General features: G+C 32.2%; 2 protein-coding genes across 5 annotated transcripts in view; both read right to left on the reverse strand.

Annotated features, from left to right (window-relative positions):
* Positions 1-13,033, reverse strand: part of LOC110650276 (uncharacterized) — a 29,245-nt gene extending 16,212 nt beyond the window's left edge. The window contains exons 1-3 of one of the 4 annotated variants that reach the window (XM_058151737.1): positions 12,581-13,033; positions 11,625-11,835; positions 9,526-9,663 (exon numbers count right to left, since the gene is read on the reverse strand). In XM_058151737.1, coding sequence (XP_058007720.1) covers positions 9,526-9,588 — 63 coding nt within the window. In that variant the 5' untranslated portion in view covers positions 9,589-9,663; positions 11,625-11,835; positions 12,581-13,033. The remainder of the gene's footprint in view (positions 1-9,525; positions 9,664-11,624; positions 11,836-12,580) is intronic. The other 3 variants (XM_058151744.1, XM_058151740.1, XM_058151743.1) reach the window with 3 other exon arrangements.
* Positions 13,034-14,667: 1,634 nt separating this feature from the next.
* Positions 14,668-18,845, reverse strand: LOC110650278 (ACT domain-containing protein ACR9). Its single transcript, XM_021805176.2, has 6 exons — positions 18,514-18,845; positions 17,966-18,184; positions 17,771-17,876; positions 15,856-16,207; positions 15,221-15,505; positions 14,668-15,125 (listed from the first exon to the last, which is right to left on the reverse strand). Exons 1-6 carry the CDS (start codon positions 18,668-18,670, stop codon positions 14,979-14,981), a joined length of 1,266 nt encoding a protein of 421 aa, XP_021660868.1. The 5' UTR covers positions 18,671-18,845; the 3' UTR covers positions 14,668-14,978.
* Between the last annotated feature and the right edge of the window lie 4,871 nt (positions 18,846-23,716).

Below are 23,716 nucleotides of genomic sequence, written 5' to 3' on the forward strand. Positions count from 1 at the left end.
CGCCGCCCGAGGAGGCGGGGTAGGAGGCCTAGAGCTGCTCAAGTAGAGGAGCAGCCACCCCCAGTACAGGATCAGTCCTTTATGGCACAGGGTCCCATGGACCCCATGGCAACTACTCTAGCTGGGTTGCAGAGGACCATTGATATGATGGCGCAGTATATGATCCACCCTCTACAGCAGCAGTAGTCCACCGTACCAAGAGAGGAATCTTACAAACAGATCATAAATTTCAAGAAGTTGGTGCCTGGTACTTATGATGTGTCAGACGATGCATATCGGTTTTTGGATTCCTGCAGACAGGCAGGAACAGAATTAGAGTTGACTGATAGAAGACTGATAGAGTGTATGCAGCATGTCATGGGGCCTATGCCTAGACAATGGATGAATGACTACGTGTTACCCCGGATGGAGGGTTTGACATGGGCTCAGTTTGTGGAACTTTTTATCAATCGGTTTGTGCCAGAAAGCTTCAGAGATCAGAAACAGTGGGCCTTTGAGGCCTTAAGACAGAATAGCAAGTCTGTAGACGAATATGCTACAGAATTTCTGGAATTGAGCAGATATGCCCCTGCAGCAGTAGCTACAGAAACTATGAAGGTGAAGAGATTCCTAAGGGGGCTTGACAGGAGGTATGCGAACCTAGCCATGATGTCTGATCAGTCTTTTGACGTGGTAGTTGATCGAGCTAGACAGATAGAGATTAGCTATGCTGCGGATGATAGCGGGAGAGCCAAGAAAAACAGAGCAGAGGGTTCCTCAGGTGTCCCTTCCATGGGTACTCCAGACAGTGGTGGCCAGAGTAATTACAGAGGAAGAAGTAGGAACAAGAAGAGTGGTTTTAGACACAGACCACGAGGATTGCACCAGTGCGGATCTAGCGGTGGTCACGATTGAGTCAGTGATTAGTGCAGTTCAGATCCTCTTGCACCGTGTGCCAAAGTGTGAAGAGGACATTGAGGCCTTGTTTGATGGGATCGAGTATGCTTGAGTGTGGCAAACAGTGTCACTTTGCTAGAGAATGCCGTTTTGTGAGCCACGATGGGGTCACAGGTTCTATTGCAAATGTTCCTCGCGATTGTATCCGGTACTTCCAACATGGCGATCGATTCGATGTACAGGCCGAGGACAAGGGGGACGTGGATTTAGAGGCGATCGGAGGTAGAAGTCGATATCAAGGTTACGCCACTCGGGTAGGGGTCAAGCTCGTTTTCACCGACCCACCAGATGCTCGAGCTTCTAATGCGGTTGTGGCGTATTCTTACGGTACTGTTCTTATGAGGCTCGTGTTTTGATAGATCCGGGTGCTACGCACTCATTTGTCTCCCCTGTGTTTGCCATGAGGTTGGGTAGAAACCCTACAACTTTAGAGTGCCCTTTGTCAGTAGCTACCCCACTTAGCGACAACATAGATGTAGATATGATTTTTCCGGGTAGCCCAGTAGTAGTGGATGGAAAGATCCTCCCAGCAGACTTGGTTCCCCTACCAGTAATGGATTTTGATGTAATCCTGGGGATGGATTGGTTGTCAACTCACTATGCCACTTTAGACTGCAGGAACAAAAAGGTGTATTTCCACATACCTGGTGTGGAAGAGTTTAACTTTGATGGTGACAGGAGCGTTGCTCCATATAATTTGGTGTCAGCAATTAGTGCTAGAAAAATGTTGAGGCGTGGATGCCAAGGGTATTTGGCATTGGTGAGAGATACATCTGTAGAAGGTGTCAGCATGGAAAATGTTCCTGTTGTCAGAGAATTTATGGATGTCTTCCCAGAGGAGCTTCCAGGGTTGCCACCAGGAAGGGAAATAGAGTTTTGCATTGATGTTGTACCAGGTACAAACCCCGTATCGATGCCACCTTACAGGATGGCACCAGCAGAATTGAAAGAGCTGAAGGAGCAACTACAGGAGCTTTTAGACAAGGGTTTCATACGCCCGAGCACTTCACCCTGGGGCGCTCCTGTGCTATTTGTAAGAAAGAAAGATGGGTCATTGAGGTTGTGTATCGACTACAGACAGCTAAACAAGGTGACTGTGAAGAATAAGTATCCACTTCCTCGGATCGATGATTTGTTTGATCAGCTCCAAGGAGCTAGATTCTTTTCCAAGATAGACCTGCGATCAGGCTACCATCAGTTGAGAATCAGGAATGAGGACGTGTCCAAAACGGCTTTCAGGACAAGATATGGTCATTATGAGTTCTTGGTGATGTCTTTTGGACTTACTAATGCACCAGCAGCCTTCATGGACTTGATGAACAGGGTGTTCAAGCCATTTTTGGACCGTTTTGTCATCGTATTCATAGATGACATTCTGGTATACTCTCGGACCGAAGAACACGTGTGGCACTTGAGGATGGTGTTGCAGACGTTGAGGGAGCACCAGCTATATGCCAAATTTTCAAAATGTGAATTTTGGCTAGAAAGCATCTCATTCTTGGGACACGTGGTTTCTAGTAACGGCATTCAAGTGGATCCCAAGAAAATTGAAGTCAGAATCGATTGGCTTAGGCCTACAACAGTCACTGAGGTGCGAAGTTTTCTGGGTTTAGCTGGCTACTATAGGCGTTTTGTACAAGATTTCTCCAGGATAGCGGCTCCCCTAACTAAGTTGACCAGGAAGAATGTTCCACTCATTTGGACAGATGACTGTGAGAAGAGTTTCCAGAAGCTTAAGGAGTGTCTAACCACTGCCCCTGTGTTGACACTACCTGTGAGTGGTGAAGGATACACCGTGTATTGTGACGCCTCCAGAGTTGGCCTAGGGTGTGTTTTGATGCAGAATAGAAAGGTAGTGGCTTATGCTTCAAGGCAGCTGAAGAGGCATGAGCAGAACTACCCCACCCATGATTTGGAAATGGCGGCTGTAATCTTTGCACTAAAGATCTGGAGACACTATCTGTATGGTGAAGTGTGCGAGATATACACCGACCACAAGAGCTTGAAGTACATCTTCCAACAGAGGGATTTAAACTTGAGACAGAGGAGATGGATGGAGCTTCTGAAAGACTATGATTGTACCATCCAGTACCACCCTGGAAAGGCCAATGTTGTGGCAGATGCCTTGAGCGTAAAAATCTTACAGCGATTTGGCGCACATTTCAAGAAAGAAGAGACCATTGATTCAGAGGTACATGAGTTGATGGATCAAGGTTTAATCCTAGATCTTTCAAATGAGGGGTATTGTTGGCTCACTTTTCGTGAGGCCGACTTGAGGGACAGAGTTAGAGTTTCCCAAAGACAGACCAACAATTGATGAAGATCATAGAAAAGTACAAAGAAGGTGAAGGTGGTGAGTTTGGATTTGCCAATGATGGCGCCCTAGTGCAAGGTTCTAGGATATGTGTGCCCGATGTGGACAACCTCAGGAATGAAATCATGCGAGAGGCACACTACACACTGTACAGTGTCCACCCAGGTTCCACCAAGATGTACCATGATGTGAAAGATAGCTATTGGTGGAATGGCATGAAGAGAAACATAGCAGACTTTTTGTCTAAGTGCTTGACTTGTCAGAAGGTGAAGTTTGAACACCAGAGGCCGTCAGGGAAGCTGCAAGAGCTCCCTATCCCAGAATGGAAGTGAGAAATGATCACTATGAATTTTGTGATTGGGTTGCCTCGTACCATGCGAGGATATGATTCGATATGGGTAATTGTAGACCGCTTGACCAAATCGGCTCACTTCTTACCGTAAAGACTACATACTACGTGGCACAGTATGCCCGGCTCTACATTCGAGAAATAGTCGATTGCATGGAGTTCCGCCCATAATATCCGATGAGGGCTGATTCACTTCTCGATTTTGGAGAAAGTTGCATGAGGCACTTGGCACACATTTGAACTTCAGTACGGCTTTCCACCCTCAGACAGACGGACAGTCCGAAAGGACAATCCAAACACTGGAAGACATACTTCGCATGAGTGTTTTGGATTTTGGAGGTCAATGGGATGAGCAGCTAGCTTTGGTGGAATTTGCTTACAACAACAAGCATTATTCCAAAGATAGGGATGGCACCCTATGAGGCACTATATGGAAGAAAGTGTAGGTCTCTCTGTGTTGGACAGAAATGGGGAAGCGAAGGTGCATGATGTAGACCTAGTGCAAGACACTTGAGGTAGTTCCTTTAATCGAGAACGATCGAGAACTTTTCAAGAGGCGTAAGAGTTATGCAGACCCCAGACGGAGGGATGTGGAGTTTGCAGTGGGTGACTATGTATTCCTGAAGGTTTCTCCAATGAAGGGAGTCATGAGATTTGGAAAGAAGGGCAAGTTGGCACCTCGGTATATTGGACCTTTTGAGGTTACTGATAGAGTTGGAGCAGTTGCCTATCGGTTGGAGCTACCACCCAACCTCTCTCACGTTCATCCCGTGTTTCACATCTCCATGCTCAGGAAATACATTCCGATCCTTCTCATGTCTATGCGTAGGATGTGATAGAGTTAAAGGAGAACTTGACATTTGAGGAGCAGCCTGTAGCCATAGTGGACTACCAAGTGAGGCAGCTGAGATCCAAACAGATCCCTATGGTTAAGGTTTTGTGGAGGAGTCAGTCAGTGGAAGAGTGCACCTGGGAGTCAAAACGGGACATGCGTAGCAAGTACCCTTATTTGTTCAATGTATAATCATGTGTTTTATTCTGCCTTGTGTAAAATTCGAGGACGAATTTTCTGTAAGGGGGGAAGAATGTAACACCCCAAAATTTTAAATTTTATGAGCATTTTGGTATTTTAATTTTATTTAAATTTTAGGAATTTTTTTGAGATTTTTCGGATTTTAAAAATCGGGTTCGATTTTCCGAAAATATAAACTTTGATGATTTTTAAAAATTAATTTAAAGACCACGTGGCAAAACTAAAAATATATTTGGAGTCTACGTATTTTTCTGAGTTTTCTGAAATTTTTTCGGAATTTTTGGACCTCGTTTTCGGTCCCGAGGCAGAGTAAAAATTTAAAATTTTGTGTTCTGAATCAAACCGGCCGAATCGGACCGGTCTTCTTCTCTTTTTCTCCTCCCTCCCGCGCGCGTCGACCTTCTCCTCTTCTCTCTCTCTTTTCTCTCTCCTCCCTCCCCTTGTCGCGCCTCCGCCTCCCCTGCGTCCCCACCTCGCCGGCGCCCCACCTCGGCCCTTCCCCACGGCCGGCCGCCGCCTGAAACGCCGGAAAACGGCCTTGAAACGGACGCGTAGCGCGCGCGACTGTTGGACTTCCCGGCCAAAATCCGGCCGATCCGGCCACCAATTGGACCGGGTCTTGTGTCTAAAATCATCTACTCGGCGAGAGCTTTCCATAGACACCAAGAACGCCGAAATCCATCTAGCGATTTGTCCGATTTTTGCTCGGGAAGATTTTAGCCCATTTCGACTTTTGGGCTAGATTTCTCGAAAACCGTGAATCCCACGAGAAAACCGAGGGTACCAGCACGCTCCACTCGTCGAGAGCTTCGCGGCGACATAAATTTCAAATTTTTCCAACACCATTTTTCGGTGGGTCCCACGGAACTTCGCAGTGTTTTTCAGAGCATTTAATGAGCTTAGAAAATTATGAAAAATTTATGTACTAACCCCCGTGTTATGGGCTTCGTGTAGGTATCCTCGATTCGCGGAAATTCGACGATTGGCCGGTTCGAAATTCCAGATGCACTGCAGTTCTGGAAAAGTCTCCGAATTGGACCGAGGTTTTGGCTAGCCCCCCATTGTCAGACGTCCCGAGCGCGTTCCCGAAGTCGGAATTGGCAAAGGTAAACCCGAACCTTGCTTTTTCGTAATTTTCTAGTGCTTAAATAGAATTAAAAATCCATAAAATATTCGTGGTAGCTTAGAAAATTATGATTCTTTTTGCAATAGCCTAGTAATATTACTAAGGACCGCGGGGCAAAGTTTTAGAATTTTTAAAGCTTCTTTGGGCAGTTTTTGCAAAAATGGTCAATTATAGGGACTAAATTGAAATTTTACATGTTGTGATGGATGACTGATTTGATGGGCCCAGGAGGGGCTGTGTGATATGATTGAACTGTGGATATATGGATTGTGAGTATAGAAGTGTGTTTTGAACCCTTTTGCAGGTTGGGTAGGTCCTAGGTATAGGGGAGACTCTGCCGGATTTTCGGCACGACTTAGGACGTATTGGTCTTTTTCTTTGTTTGTATTGAGTCAAATTTATTAAATGATTGTAATAAAATTGTCAGGTGAGCCGACCTTCTTCCTCCGCCACCGCCACAAAGTGATTGTCGTCAAGTCTGTGAGTAAAATATTAATTTTAATTGTAATTTCGATATTATTATATGTTCAGCATGCCCATGCATCACTTATATGCATATATTTATGTAGTTAAACTCTAGGCACGATTTATGATGCATTGATAACTGTTAAAGTGCTATGATGTTGTTGTGGTAATTTGGAGCAGTGTGCGTGCGTTGGCGTGCGTGTGATGTGGTGTGGACTATGGATAGGACGAGTAGTCACGGCTTGAGTTCTTCGCTGGGACCCGATCCTTCGAGGGGTAGTCACGGCTTGAGTTCTTCGCTGGGACCCTCGATTTGGTTTATTAAGCGAAAGTCAGGCTTGAGTTCTTGGCACACGAGTTGGATTTAAGAGAGTCGTATAGGGATCGGCTCCATATGTTATGATTGATGCTACAGGGTGCGTGAGTGCTCCATATTACCTTTTTGATGTTATGATGTGAAAATGATGTTGATGTTGCATTTCACTCTACAGGGTGCATTAGTTTTAGATAGTTATAGAGATTATGGTTAAAATTGATATTTTACTCTGAAGTCGAACGCTCACTCTGTTCAATATTTTTCAAACTACGGAGGATTTTATTTTGGTTAACTGCTTTTCTCCTTCGCAGGTTGTTTATCAATATTTGTGTAATTTTATTTACTCCTAGAATTTCCGCATGTGTTAGAAGTATTTATTTGATTATGGTCTGTAATATTATTATCATGTTGGACCTGTAAACGTATAATGACATGCATGTTTGATGGATTGGATGAGGGAGCTGAGCTCCCATTTATTTTTATGAGGATATGAGTATGTGGAGGGTGAGCTGAGCTCCCCAATTGAGTATTTATTATGTTTACAGGTCGGGTGAGTCGAAAACTCCCCGTTGGAAAGTCCATTTTATGGCCAGACTCTGTCCGTTTGTTTTCTTGATATTGGGCCCAAATGGGCCTTAGAGTTGGGTTAATGAACAGTTAGGCTTACTACGGGCCTCGGGGGCTTTAGGCTGGCCCAGGTCCTAGTGCCGGTCCGGCCCATAGGTTGGGCCGTGACAAAAATAATTCGAGTTATTTAGATAAAAAAAGTTAATCAAATTCTCCAACCCTTTATGTGAATCATTTTTTGCTATGGTTTCATTATATATATAATAATTTATCTCCTCATTTGAAAAGATTATTCTTGAAAAAATGTGGTTTTTTGTTATAAAATTATTGTTTCTTAATCATCCTTTTACTTGGGGGTGGCCATGGTTCAGGAACCGCCGGTTATGAATCCTGAACCGTCGATTTAGGTTCAATGAAATTATGAACCTGAATCAAACTGCTAGAGGACAGTTTGGAAGACGGTTCTTGAACTTACGGTTCCGGTTCGAGTCACAGTTTAAAACGGTTCGAAAAAGGACAGTTCAAGATGATTTGGAGGGCAATTTGGGAGTGATTTATGGACGGTTTAAGGGTGGCTTAGACAAAAAAAAAATTAAAAAAAAAATTTATTGATTCATAATTTAAGTTATATTTATAAAAATATTTTAATTTTTTTTATAAATCTTTCAATCAAAATAAAATAAAAATAAAATGAAATTAATTTATCTTTAAAAAAATTTTAATAAGTAAAGACTAGCCTAATTAAAAAAACTAAAGATGAAATCATTTTTTTTAAATAAATTAGCAAAAAGTGTATGAACTTAATTTTGCCTATGGCCTTTAGGATTTAGATGAATCAAAATTTATAGTTCTATTGCTTGTCTTTTTTAAAAAATTATATGATAATTGATAATTAAAAAATTATAAAAAGAGAAACAAATTAAAATTGAGGGTATTATAAATTTTATTGAAGATATAAAATAATAACAAAGTAATTGATATATTATTAAAAATTTCAGTTAATATATAAAATAATAAAGTAGGAAAATTGAGAGAGTATTAGAAATTAAAATGAGTGTAAAAAATAATTATTTAGAGAATTTGAAAAAAATTGAAAAAGTATTAAGAATTGAATAGAGTATAGAGAATAATTAAGTAGAGAATTAATGATATATATAACTAAATTAGGAGTGAGGTGAGATATATATTAATTTTTTTTATATTTAAATCACCGGTTTGGTTCAGTTCGAAACCGTCAGTTCAATCTAGTTTGGAACCGCCGGTTAACGGTTTCTGAAAAATATGAACCTAAACCAAACAGCATAATGATAGTTTCGGTCATGTTCGAAGCCGGTTTCGATTTTGATGGAACCGGTTCCAATTTGATTCCGATTCCAAACCAGATCGTGATCACTCTTACTTTTACCATAATTTTTCAAATCACTAATTTAGTAGTTTGAAATAGTTTAAAATTTTTATATTCCAATTTTATCTTTATATAATTTATAAAATTTTGATTATATTTTATTCTTTTATTTTTAATAACCCTTTTCAAGGGTAGTTTAATAATATTTATATTTATTTTATTATACTATATTATCCAACAAAATAAGAAAAGATTATTAAACTATTATGCATTATATTGTCTTTTCAAACATATTAATAATAAAATAACATCACATAATATAATATAATATTATACGATATATTAATAAATTATACTGCACTCAATCCAAAATAATCGAGCTGATGATACATGAAAATTGTTTTTCAATAAAAAAATAAAAATGATATCTAATAAATTGAATAAAAATATTTGAACAATTTTAAAAATATAAATTGAAATTTAGTCTTCATATAACAAAATTTATGTTTTGTTTAGAAATATATATATATTTTTTAATATATTGATCAACTAATTAATTTTACTAAAATAGAATAATAAAATAATAGCTTGACTGACATTAAAATCCATTAACTAACTAAAAATTTGATAAAGAAATGAAAGAATTTAATGAATTTCAAAATATGAAGATTAAAAAAAATAATTCCAGTAAAATATATAGATTAAATATTAACTTTTTTTTTTCTTTGAAGAATATTACATCAAAGTCCCTCTGGTTTAACAATCATTGAAAATTAGGATGAAGTGTCTTTAGAGCATTACAATCCCACCCTTAAGAAAAAAAAAAGAAATTTTTATTTTGAAATAAATTAAATTTATTATTTAGTATATTATTTGATAATTGAGTTGAGCAAATCCATATGTATTAATTGTGAAAAAAAAAAGTTTAAAATCAAATTATGCAATATGTTATAATAAGAGATTAATGGGTAACAAACTTTTCGTATGAGGATAATTTATATATTGTTCAGTTTAAATAACAAAATATGTTTTATAATAACTACGAGGGTAGTTTGAGAAAGTGCCACAACTTACATGAGGATTATAGAAGTGAAGACGAGTCAGAAGAGATAGATTCTTCATGTATTGTCTCAGCATCTTTGTGCAGTTGCAAGTAGCAGAGAAGGTTCCTGACTTCGTTCTTTGAGTTTCTTAAATTTTCTCAAGCATGTCCTTTATATCCATTAAAAAAGTTAGTATTATAACAATTTTCCATACATTTGACTTTCAAAACAAAATTTCACAATCCCAGTTTCCAAATAATTTCTACCTTTCCTTCTTTTTGTTTTTTCCTTTTTAATCAATTAAATGTAAACTATGCATAGAATTATTAAACCAGACTTTCTGAACAATGAATTACAGCAAGAAAGACAAATAGGGTGTGGGGTGGGGGGGGGGGGGGTGTGGAGGAAGAGCAAGAATTTTTCACTTACAAAGCTCAAGCAAATATCACATACAAAGAATCAAAACCCTAGGTTTCACTTTCCTATTCAAAGATCAACCATACACTGCTTCACATTTCTATATAGTGTATTATATGATTACTTGGTTTAAAACAAAGTAAATATTATTTTATTATAAAAAATAAAGCAATTTAATTAATTTTTATAATTTATTTCATTAAATTTTTTGAAATTTTTGTAAAATAATGCTTTTTTCTGTAAATTAATTAATTATAAAAAAATTTATTAAATTAACAAAAAAATAAAATTTTCTCACATAAAAGAGAATATATAATATTTTTTAATAATATTAAAAAATACTATAAACAAAAATATTATTTTACAAAAACTTAAAAAATAAATTATAAATTTCATTAAATTACCTTATTTTCTGTAAAAAGGTAATTTTACTTTATTTTAAATCAAGTGACATATACCTCTAAACACCCATAAAAACCCAATCAAATCCCAAAGCAACTAAAAACCTTCAGTTCACAATTCACAATAAAACCCAAAAAAAGAAAAACTTGGAAAAATTACAAAAATTATAAAAATATGCATTATGAGATAAAAATTTCAGACGATTTTGAGAGAACTGACCCAGTTCAGTGAGAAAGCAAAGAAATCGAGACAAAATGGAAAAATTGAAAACATTATATTGGATAAATTGCAGTTGACATTGGAGGCCATGGGCATCTTGGTGAGTTCTTTTGACCGGAAAGAGCAAAGCCGGCATGTTCTATGCATGAGTGCTACTATGGGGAGTGGTGCATGGGCTAACAAACTGGTCAGCAACTTTGAGTCCCTTGGCCAAAACCCAAGTTCCAACCCTTTAGACACAGTAGCCTCATTGCCAGTGGTGTTTTTATTAAGATAAATTACTAAAATTTATTTGAGATTTTCCATAGTATACCTACTTTTGTTATTATTATTATTATCATCATTGAAAGGCATAAAAATTTGAATTAATGTGTTTTATTTTTCAATAAAATGATTTAGGAATTCAACATCAATCACAAAAAAATTTTAAATTTTCAAGAAATAATGTGATACTAAATTTAATTTTTTTATAGGTGTTGAAGACTTAGGGGTGTGCAGTTGTGGTTGTGATTCGGTTCCAGGTAGGAACCGGGACCGGAATAGAATTTCAGCTGGGTTCTGGTTCAGTTCTTAGTATATTCAATTTCGGTTTGATTCTATTTTTGGTTCTAATTTCAGTTCTGATCCCGGTTCTGGTTTCGGTTCCTATATTCAAATTATTATATTTAAAAACAATTATATATTTTTAACATCATAATATCAATAAAAACAATAATGTTAATATTAAAATAACAATACTAATATCAAATCTAAAAGGTATGTGAAATTTATAAAATAAAATTTGAGAAATGGCTAAATGATTATGTATAATATTATAATAACTGATTAAAATGCCACTAAAAAACAGAGTCAAAAAACAATATATATATATATTTAAAAAAAAACTTAGCTTTAAACCAAAACCCATCACAAATCAAGTAATATGAGATGTACAGTGGCCACCACAACTCAGAATAGAAGGCATGCATTGCCAATCATCCAACATGCTTATGACATAATTTCATACAAACAGTTCTAAATTCTCTTAAATCCTTCAATTAATTCTGCCTATAAAAAACCCTCCACTTGATGGAATATATTTACTTAACTCACCTGTGATACTAGGCTGGCGAGTGGAAATGAGAAAGGGCTTGCGGGTTGTGGGTCGTACATTCTGCAGTAAAAGCTGGCGAAGAGGCAATGACAGAGAGGTTGTCACTTGCGGGTTGGGCAGCGTAAGATAGGAGGTTGAGGTTGAGACTTGAGAGAGACGCCAACTAGATGGAAGTCTTTGTGGGTTCTACGAATGGCAAATGGAGGGCAGCTGCGGAAACAAGAGGCTGTGAGATAAGATGATAAGAGATATAGGTTTAGGTTTATTTGTAAACAAGGCAAAAACAAAATCCTATGAGCTTGTTTGGAACAAATGAATTCGATAAAATTACAAGGAAATCATTTACACATTCATACTTAAAATGTTTAAAACCTCCCAAAAATTAATTTGCACTTCTATGTCATTAATTTCATGGAATTGATTCTACTGGTTCCCCCATCCTTTTCTCATTCCACTCCATCTTCCTCCAATTCTCCCTTTCCTTTCCTTTCTCTTTCTCCTCCTCCAACTTCAAAGAAATCCAACATCTCTGCACAGTCCAACCCTCCCCTCCCACCTTAAAATCATCCATTTCCCACTCTGTCCATGTTGTCAATTCAACATCGGCTTTCCACTTCCTTCCATCCTATTTTCCCTCAGTTCAACAAAACAAATCAGCTAAACAGCAAGCATAGAGATTAAAAGTATGACATAGCGAAATTACAAAAACGAATGAAAATGCACATTATAATCAACTATTGCATAAAATTCTTTCCAACAGAAAAAAAATCGTCGCAAAAAAAAAATCGTTCCACTGTTTTGCTACAAAGAACTATAAGTACAACAAAAAAAAAATTACACTTTTCTTCACTTTGTTGCAGCTGTTTCATTAGATAATTTTATGGGGAAAAAAAAAGGATAGAAAACAAATCCGATCAATGTCTAGCCCTAATCTTAGCAACAAAAATTAATTTACCAGGTGAGAGATGAGAGTATCGAGGGCTTCTCAGGTGAAAGAGGTCAAAGTAGAGGAGGATTTGATACAAGGATCAGCGTTGAGCAAAGCAAGCAAAAGGCTTCAGCAACTGGAGCTTTCGTTTTGGCAACAAAGGACCTAGCTACGACATGGGGCCGTTTAACCGGTAATTTCCCAAAACCTAGGTTGGGCCGACCGCCAAACAAACCTAAAGTCAGACGGAAAGCCCAAACTCAGACCCAATGAATTTGGATCGATACAAGCAAACTTACATTTTCCCACGGGAAGGCGACTATAGAAGCCCAAAATTGAAATAACATCGTCAAATGAAACAACTATCTCTCACTGAATCATCAGCTGAAAGCCTCTCCAGCCGCACACTGACTCGTTATCTCTCTTGCAGAGCTCAAAATTGGGAGATGTCAGATGAGTCACTGGTACTATTTACTTACTTGTACCGCCTGTGTATTGCAGAAATTGTTTTTTTATTTTATTTTAATAAAATATTTTGATATTTTTATTTTAAATATTAATATCATTAATTCATCATTAAATAATAAAGGGATATAATGAAAATAAGAAAACTTTTATTCAATAATTTTTAAAATAAAATTATTAAATGAAGATGAGAATTTAGTTAAAATGAAATTTTAAATATTTTATATTATTTAAATTTTAAATATTTTATATTTTAAATAAAATTAGTTTAAATTGATAATATTTTTTTATCAATAGCATATATGGCAACAAATCTTAATTATAATTATACTAAGAAAACGACAGAGTAAAATTTTAAGTTACTTTTTTAAATTGTTTATTTATATATTTTAATTTTAATTAATATATATTGATTGACTATTTAATAGTAATAGATATAAATACTATTTAATTTTGAAATTTAAATTTTGATAGATGATTTATATTATATTTTAAATCAGTTCATATATATTAATTAAAAAAGAAAAAAATAAAAATGCTACAATTTTGAAAGAAGCAAAATAGATAAAAAGAAAAAAAAAATAAAGATTTAAAATTTTAAATTAAAGAGAATAAATTAAATTTTAAATAATTAATATTTATGTCAAGTGAATATTATTTGATAAATTATTATTTAATATGCATTACAAAATGTGACACATGATAAATTTTTAAATGTATTAATAAATCAAATAACTTAATTTTATAAGGTTATTTTTATACTTTAACCTAAGTAGTTTTCACTGATAAGGTAAAATAGGTATAAAAATCTATTTTTACAATAAAAATCTTTTTAAATTATAATATAAAAACATTTTATTGTAAACCCAAAACTGTCAAGTATATTAATATATAGGCATTTATATTATAATATAAATATGGGTGCTTATATTATAATGTAAAAAGTTTAACATGAAAAGTTTCTAAATTATTATTTAAATTAATATCATTTAATTTATCTTAATTATTTAAAAATTAAATAATAAATTATTTTTAATTAAATAAATTTATTTTTAATTAACAAAAATTATAATTTAACATAACATCCATCTATTTGTAAGATAGTTATGGGATAAAAAGGATTAAGGTAGTTATGATAGAGTTTTTATAATTAAAACTTTTTAAAATTAAAACTAAGATAGCTAATATAATTTTAAGTATACTATATATTTTTTACATATAAAAATATATAATTTTATTGAAATCGTATAATATATGTAAAAAATATATATATAAAATTAATTTTTCAATTTTGTTTCAGTTTGATTCCAATAATGTTCTTCATAAAGAGCCAAAGTCCAACCAAAACAGTAAATTAAATTCAATTTGATACGATTCAATTACTACAATAACAATTTTTTCAATTACTACAATAACAATTTTTTTTGCGATCTGGTAAGGCTCTTTAATTCGATTCAGGAATACAATACTCGTGCATAGCCCCACCCAAAATTAATATTTAACTCATAAATATTAATAAGGTAAAAAATTAATTTAGTCTTTTTAAGTATTTAAATAACATTAATAAAAATTAAAAATTATAAAATAACAATTACCCTCTTATTAAACTTGTATTTATTTAATAACTAGTAAAATTGTGCAAGTTGTGATTTATTTTTTTATTTAAAATGTTTTATTTAAAATTTTTGAAAATTATTTAACAATAATTCAGCCTCCCAATAATTGAAAGAAATTTTCATATTTACATTAAAAAATATGCAGTTATAGGGAAAAATATATATATATCCTGCACAATCAAATCTAGTCCAACTAAAAAAAAAAAAAAAACCACTCTTATGCTAACTATTGAATATAAAGATGTTGGAGAATCCCCCTGCAATGCTGAGATGTCCAGCTTGAGAGTAATTCTAAGACAGCAAACCATGTTTCTGACCAGCATTGTTCGGATGCAGAGATTATCTTACCAGCCCATCAATGTCCGTCTCACTCTGTCCACTATTTCTTTTCTGCCTCTAGCACTTGCTAACGGAACTCTACAATTTTCATCCAAGAGAAATCTGTAAACTTCCCACTGTTGATCCTTAGTTGAGTGTCTTCCAATTTCAGCCTACGAATCGGCAGCAAGGAGAATGAGCTTACTCGCATAGGTTGGGCATAGTATAAAAAAGCAAAAAAATGTGAGCGTAGATAATATATTCTTACCGAGAAAATGCATATTCCTAATGTTTTTAGAGCCAATGTAACATCGTAGAAAACTCGAGGTCTTCCCTTCCCACATAATTCAACAGGGTTAGCAACCAAGAGTTCAGTATCTGGGCCACGGTTGGCAATAATCACTCGAAATGGATGAAGCATTTCTGCCTTTAAACGAGAACACAAAGTGAGCTGAAGCTTAGGATCTATTATCTTCCTCCCATTGGTTTGCTGAATGAATAAGTCCACATTCCGGTACCCTTTTACATTCGAAGAGAATCTACCATAAGCAATCTATACGAGAAAAAAAAAACAACAAATGTGTATTGATAAAGTAGTAATTGGAAGCATTGATCAATATAGCCAAATACACAATAACGCAGAGGCCCAAGAAAGCACACTTGGAATATGGTCATATCCCGAGACACTGAAATAAATTCTACATGGATAAACAAACAAAAATATTGTTGTGTAATTTCTTTAGTCGGTCAAGTAAACTAATGAAAGCTGACCAGCAAAAGACCTTAAATGCAAGTACCTCATAATAGAAAGAGTAACACTCAAAATGGATATATCCGATTCAAGATAGCTAAATGATAAACAGGAACAATAGATTGTATCGAGAATAATCAACAGGGAAGTACCTGGATGTTGCAGTCTTTTGAGGTCCTCAATATATCGTAAAATAGGCCTTTCTGATCAATACATTGAATTTGAAGTAATGTATGAGCCGGGCTCAAATGATTATCCATTGTAACAGAGGTCTTATTTGCCATTGCTGTATCTGTGCAGATAGCTTGGGTACCGGATTTCCCTTCTGATGGTTCATAGCTAAACAATTCCTCAGCAATTGCAAGTGGGAGGGAAGAGAAAGCCTGGAGACTTTCATATTCAGGTCCTGCCAGTTGAAGTTCGCAACTGATGCAACACTCTTTGAAAACAGAAACCAAATGTCTACATGTGTCACCTCGCCTTTTTTCTGTGTGTAAAAGCTCCCTGACATGAGATTAACCAATGTCAACCAATAATAATGACCAAAATTAAGTAATAACTTCCATCTCATTATGGAGTCCACTCTCTAGAAATAATCATCATCTTGTTCTCAGACAACCCCAAGGCCTCTGATATTTACAAATGAAGTATAAAACATAGGGCCAACTGAACAATTAAACAGAAACCTTCCTCATGGTCAATTTAACATTAAAAAAAAGGCAACTCAACTATTTAATTCTATGAAAAGTATTTTCCATGATAAATAAAATTTATCAGCTCATCTCATTTTAGAGTTTTTGAGTTAAATCATATGGGAGACATGACATTACACCAAAAATTTTCAGAATTTTTCTTCCCTATCTTTCTACTAACAATCACATAGCACATACTTCTAGCTTACAAGTTACAAGTTAAAATTACAATGAACCAATATCACCGGACAAGCATAATTTCACACGGCCTAATGGTATTTCACGGTGCGAATTACAACCTATGTTGTTGATTTCTAGTTCCAAATTCTATTGATGCCTTTTTATGCATGCTATGCAGAAAAGGATGACCATTAACTATGTCTGGCCAACGGGCTGATCTGGACTGGAACCGGCTTCAAGGTTCAGCCTCAGGGGAACTGAAACTGCAGGGCTCCCACGGTTCTGTTTTGATCAAATACAATAGTTGTTTTTTTTTTTAAAAAAAAAAAAGAGAAAAAAAAATCCTATTTTGGCCCATAACCAAATCTGGCCAGTTTCTGTCAAAGACAGTTTTAGTCAATCTGGTTTTGACTGGTTCTGATTGCGGATTGAACCAGTGTGGTTCTGATTTAAACCAGCCCTTTGCTGGGTCAATCATTAACACCAACAAGCTATGGACCTACAACTGCAAAAGCTGCAGAAAGTGCAAATCCAGGGAAACCCAGTCAGCACAGTTTTCAATGTAGGATTTGTTGAAAAGAAAAGCACCCGCAAATCTTCCCTATCACATACTCAGAGCAGTCATGTGTTTTAACCTTCTTTTTGCTTTGACAGATGTTTGATCATTGGTCTAGTACCTAATAGACTGATAAAAGATGCTCATTTCTAATCCTATTCTTTCAAGCTACCCGTTTTTTCATCTAACTTAGTTTTGCTGCCCTACTTGGTTAGCATAATGAGAAAGAATGAAAATAGAAGGGAAACGTAGTGATCTCTGTTGGTAAAACCACTGAAATGCTGCCAATTTGTGAATATGTTTAGACTACGATATATGAATTTTCAGTGAACCTATTCCATTAAAATCAAGGTAAATAAGAACATGAAAGCGAAATTTTGTATTCAAACAAGCCAACACCAGCCCAGAAATGAAAATTACTATAATTTTGTAAAAGGTCGATGCATAAACAGGAAACAACTAGATAGGCTACAAGAACTACCAAAAAAAAAAAAAAACCACCTAAAGAAAAAAAAATCAACAGATACCTGAAGGCCAAAGGATGATAACTTACAATTAAATGCATAAAAACACTAATGCAGTTGGATGCTATATATCATAAACTCGACTGAATTCTTATGAATACGAGAAAAAACTCACATGCCATCTGTGATGAAGAATAGGTCTATAACTTTCCCATCTGGTGTTGTCATCACTTTCACTCTTTGAATTGTAAATTCAAGCTCAGTAAGTACTTTAGTAACATCTACAAAAAAAGAAAGAGAATAAATATCCCTTATCATCAAGTTTCCTTAAATTTGAAATGAAAACAGATAAGACCAAGTTTTTAATTACCATGTAGCAACCCTTTCTGGTCAAGAAAACAAAACTTCAAGAGATAGAGCGAAGGCAGTGAGGGACCATTGGACTTCTGATCAAAATAGAATGGAATCAAACAAGGAGGGGAGGCATAAGAGAGCCGGTTTTTCAAGCTATCCCAATTGAGTCTATGTAAGGTGGAGTCTGGAACCACCCAGAATACTATGTAACACCATCTTCCATCCGTTGAAAAGTCTGCCATCCAACAAATTATTTCATTTCAACTCTACTATTAATTGGCAATTGTATAAAAGAGAAAATCAGCATGTTTCCATGGAAAAAGAGGCTATCAGAGGTCACAAAGTGCAAAAATTTTCTTTTTTTCCTCTTCTTTTCCATGCAACTTAGAACCCATGAAACACAAGAAAATTGCTCATTAAAAATTTCAAAAAAAAAAAACCAGAAATGATATAAATTCATAATAAAATGACGATAACTTTATAGATGCAAATCTTTGAGATATATACATCTACATGTCAACGGAGAGAGAGAGAGTCAGAGAGATGGGTGGAATTGAAGAAAACCTGCGCGAGTGATGCAAAGGCCAAACTCGAGAATTATACGGCAAAGGTCGCAGCCGAGGCCGGCCTTGTCGGGGCAATTGACAGTGACGACGGTGGAGTCACCGGGGCTCTTGGGTTGTTGGATTAAGACGACGTCGTCGCCGCTAGGAATCCCCATTGGTTTGCCAAAGACAGCTGAAGAGTACGGAACTGTCCCTGAGAAAACGTCAAGGTTAGAGCTGTCGGATAAGGGTCTACTCGGAATACGAAAACAAGTTTCAGGCGGGTTTTTCTTAGGACGTGGTGGAGAGATGAGTTGCGGGTGGAGGCTTAGGTGGTACGAGCGGCAATAAGATGAGAAATTATATTATAAAGAGGTAATTTTATGTGAGAAAATTATTATTTAGTATTTTTTTTATGAAATTAATTATTTAATTTTTTTATTTTTTTATTTTAAAATTTTTATTTCCTTATTTTAAATATAATTCATTACTTGTAATTTATAAATATAGTTCTTTATTTTTTAAATTTTTAATTACTTAATGTAAATAATAATAATAATTTTTACTTGATATAGAGAATAAAAAATAGATAATATATAATAATTAATTAATATATTTTAAAAAATAATATTTTTATATATATATAATTATAATTTATTAAAAATTATATAAATATATGTGTAAATTTTATAAAAATATAATTATTATATAATTTTTAATTAATTTAATAATTATATTTATTTATATATTGATTTCATGATAATTTATTATTTTGTGCAACTTGTTTACATGATAATTACTCATTTCCCGTCAAGACAGAAAGGGCGAAAGTGTTTGGAGGGTGTCGGTTGAGAGGGGCCCACAGGAGAGTTTGTGTCCAAGTGTGCGCTTTCATGTGGGACACGTATTTTGGCCGTGAAAAGGGCGTTTTCAGTAATTTCCGCGATTGTAAGAAGCAAGTTTGTCTTCTCTCCCCAAATGCAATGATTAACTTTCTTAAATTCAATTTACACATTAATTATAATTTCATCCAATTTTAAAAATTAAAATCTATTATTTAAAATTAAAATATTTATAATCTATATATAATATAAATATAGTAAAAAAATTAGAAAACATTAATTTTATTAAAAATATCTTTAATTTTTATATTAATTAAATTTATATTTTTATTATTTAAATTTATATAAATTTTAATTTTAATTTTACTTATATTTAATTTTAATTAAATATAAAATTATATAATAAATAATTAACTAATATATGAAATTAATAAATAAAAAATACAGTTAATCTATAACATATCTATATATTTTAATATAATTATAAAGTTACTATTTATAAAATATTAATTATTTAAATTTAAATAAACAGAAATATGTAATTTTAGTACTAAAATATTATAAATTACAATACAATAAATATAATTCAGCTAAGATTCTTAATAAAAATTTATAACTAAACTAAAATTTTAATAAAAAAAATTAAAGATTCTAACGGTATGATTTGTTTTGAAGAAGTCATAAATTTAATTAAATAATTAGCAAATAAATAAGTAAAATTACAAAAAATATAGAAATGTTCTTAATGTTTATATTATTTATAATATTGAAATTTTTAATGCTACAAAAAATAATAGGCAAACATATTTTAAAAAAATTTTAAAAAATGGATTATAAATAAGATCAACAAAATGAATTGTTAAAATAATATAAAATATATAAGAAAATATACTCTTATAATAATTTTTAATAAAATATTAACTTGACATTAACACTAATTGAAATAAAAAATATCATGTCAGCCTTGTATAAATAAATATAGATATATAATTTAAATTATTAGGTATATTTTAATAATTGTCTCTGATTTCTAATTTTATAAATAAATTTTATGTTAACATATATAATTTTAAAGGTAAATATTATATTTTATTATGAAATTTTTTTTATATTTTATATTTTATTCATAACACATATAACTAATTTATTTTTTTAAGAGATTTAAAATTGAAATTTTTATATTTAATAATGTGATTGATTTTTTAAAGATTATTTTAAAAAGGAAAAACTTACACCATAACTAATGATGTTGTTAAGGAAATTAATCATACTTAATTTAATAATCATGAAAAGTCTAAACTGTACCTAACATAAATTACCATGATGAAAAACATATTATATTAATTCCTTAAAAAATATTAAGGAATTATAATTTTTTATATAATTGATTATACAAAATCAAATTATAAATTTTTTTCCTTTTAAATTGTAAAATTAGCTTATATTATATTAATTTAATAATTTTTTATATAGATATTTTGGGTATAATTATTCATATCAAATCAATATATAAAACTAAAGGTGAGAGTAAAAAAGACATTATAATTAATATTAAGAGGTAATTATTATTTTAATTAATATTAATATTTTTATTTTTATTATTTTAATTCAGTTACTACTTATTTTTATTTTATTTATTTGATTTTACTACTAATTAGACTGAAGCAATAATCTTTAATCTTATAATTATATAAAAAATATATAAAAATAAATTAAATCACAAGTAATTAGTATAAATAATGTGCATGGTATGTTTAAAAAATTAGTAATTGAAAAATATTTAAACTTTTAAATTCAATTGGTCTTAAAGATATTATAAAAATAAAAAATAAAAATTACATTGCTAATAAAATTTTTTTCCTATTTTACAAAAAGACTACTTCTACAACTCAAACACGTGGCATTATAAATATAATAAATTTACTGTTACACTAAATAACTTTTATAATAATTAAAATTAAACCTAATACAAAAATTTTAAATTTTTAAATTGTAAATAAAAATTTTATTTAAATTTAATTTATTATAAATTTAAACACATAAATATATTTATTTTACTTATTATACATTCATCATATACAGAATTTCTTGCTATTTTTTACTTTCTCAAATTTAGTTTTTCTTTTTATTATAATTACACTCAACTTTAAAAATTAAGCTTTATTTTCTAAAATTAAAATGTTTGGCCATAATAAAAAAAATAACATAAATGTTTAGACTTTTAGGTCCAATCGCTGCATTTAATAAATTGCATACTTAATTTATAAAGGGAGAGAAAATATAAGAATATATCATTGTTATTTTTTTATAATTTAAGAGAATTTATATTATTTAATAAAGTTTGTGAGTATTTATTTTATTTTTTTAAATAGTTCTAATTGAAATTTAAACTCAAGACCTTATAATTTTAAAGACTAACAAATACAACTGAGTTAAAGTTGATCGGTGTTTATTTTAGTTTTTTTTTATATTAAAAGTTAAGGTAATATTAATTTTTAGATTAAGAGTTTGTAATTACATGGAGTGGCAATAAATTAATAGTTTTATATATTTAAAGTTTTGACTGACAAAGAATTTCGAGTTTTTCCATAGGGGGCCGTAGGAATGCAGAAAGCAGTCTTGGGCCTATCAAAGGGGTTAATACCTAATTGCCAAAAACCAGCTTTAAGATCAAACTTGGAGAAGATATGGGTTTCGTGTAGTTGAGTGAACAAGGCTTCAGGCTTTGGTAATGGGAACTTGTCATCTTGGAGGAAAGCTCAATTTTGCCACCTGACTCCCTTATAAGCAGTCAACGCTCTCTTTTCTGAGTTTCTCGGAGATGCATCCTTATAGACCCCTTCTCCCTCTGAGATTGTTAACCTCACTTATTCTCTTTCCTTTTCTTCATCACTTTGGAGAACACTATCCTCTATAATTGATAATATCGTGGAAATATCCACTTTACCTGAAGATGCTCAGGTTGGACCTCACTTCTTCTCTTTCATTTCTTCACCACTTCGGAGAACACTATCCTCTAGAATTGATAATCTCATGGAAATATCCACTTTACCTGAAGATGCTCAGGTTGTAGAATCTCTTATTCCTCTTCTTAGTCCATACAACATCTACAGACGATCTGGATCTTTGACCAGATCTATCAGATCTCTCATTTCTTCCAGAAGATCTTTATCAAAAGAATATGTTCAGGCCTCCAGAATGGATCAATGCTCCCTCCAGAGTTCATCTGCTGAACAGTACGTAACCTTAGAAATCCCTCATCAGCTCATCCCCAGATAGAGACAATAAGGGTTTTCTCATATTCATTTTGAAGCTGTTCGACTTATCCTCATAATTTTTATTAATTATTATATAATCATGTTATTATTCTTACATATTATAAAAAAGTTAAAATATATTTTAATTTAAATAAGTAGGAAGAGGTTAAATTTAGAATTTAAAATTATAGCAAGGAAAAAATAATACCGTGTGAAAGCATAAAAATATTTTAGTAATTTACGAAAAATTTTAGCCAAATAAAATGAAGTTAAAATTTATTTGCAAAATCCCTAAAATTATATATATAATTTATATTTTAAATATTCATAATTACACTATTAAAATTTCGATCATATTTTAATTATTTTTTTATTTTAATTCTAAATAGACTTCTATTTATATAATATTTCTTATTATTTATAAGTTTTTATTTTGAAATTCTGATGAAATTTTCCTACAATCAAATTAATCTTTGTACATTTTACTTCTCGAATGAATAATTTTTTTTAATTTAATTAATTATTATTTAATTACTTTTACTTTTTTAGTTAATTCAAAATATATATATATATATATGGATAATTTTATGGATGTTAATTTTAATATTCTATTAGGATTTTTATTCCTTATTAAGATTTTATTAGTTAAAGTATAGATTAATTTAAATTTTCTTAATTAATTAAAAAATAAGATTATTTTAGTTTTTCAGATTTTAACACAAATTTTTAATTTTATCAATTTAAATTTAAACTTTCATAATAGTTTTAATTTGAGCAATTAACTTAATTAGATAATTTAATTGATAAAAATAATTTAAATATATGTCAACATTATTAACATTAGACAATAATTTAATTTTTATTATCATTTTAGGTACTATTTGTAAATAAATTAAATAAAAATATTATTTTACTGAATCAAATGTTTACTATTTGGGAAATTATAATTAAATTTATCTTAGTTATATTATTTATTAATATTTTATATTTAAATAATAATTTTTTTATTAAATTCAAAATAAAATAGTTAAAAACATATAAATTAAAAATATAATAAAAAGATAAAAAAAAATAATATTAGATATATTATTTAATTATTATATTTTTTATCAATAATAGAAAA

This window comes from Hevea brasiliensis, chromosome 8, assembly GCF_030052815.1.
Source record: "Hevea brasiliensis isolate MT/VB/25A 57/8 chromosome 8, ASM3005281v1, whole genome shotgun sequence".
Lineage (NCBI taxonomy): Eukaryota > Viridiplantae > Streptophyta > Magnoliopsida > Malpighiales > Euphorbiaceae > Hevea > Hevea brasiliensis.

Bases quoted from the DNA above. Each gene is read 5' to 3' on its own strand.
- LOC110650278 (XM_021805176.2), bottom strand. From the start codon at position 18,670: ATGGGGATTCCTAGCGGCGACGACGTCGTCTTAATCCAACAACCCAAG. The intron at 18,185-18,513 runs GTTTTCTTCAAT...GTTGGATGGCAG, and splicing joins CCTTTGCATCACTCGCGCAG to ACTTTTCAACGGATGGAAGA. The intron at 15,126-15,220 runs GTAAGAATATAT...GCCGATTCGTAG, and splicing joins TAGGAATATGCATTTTCTCG to GCTGAAATTGGAAGACACTC.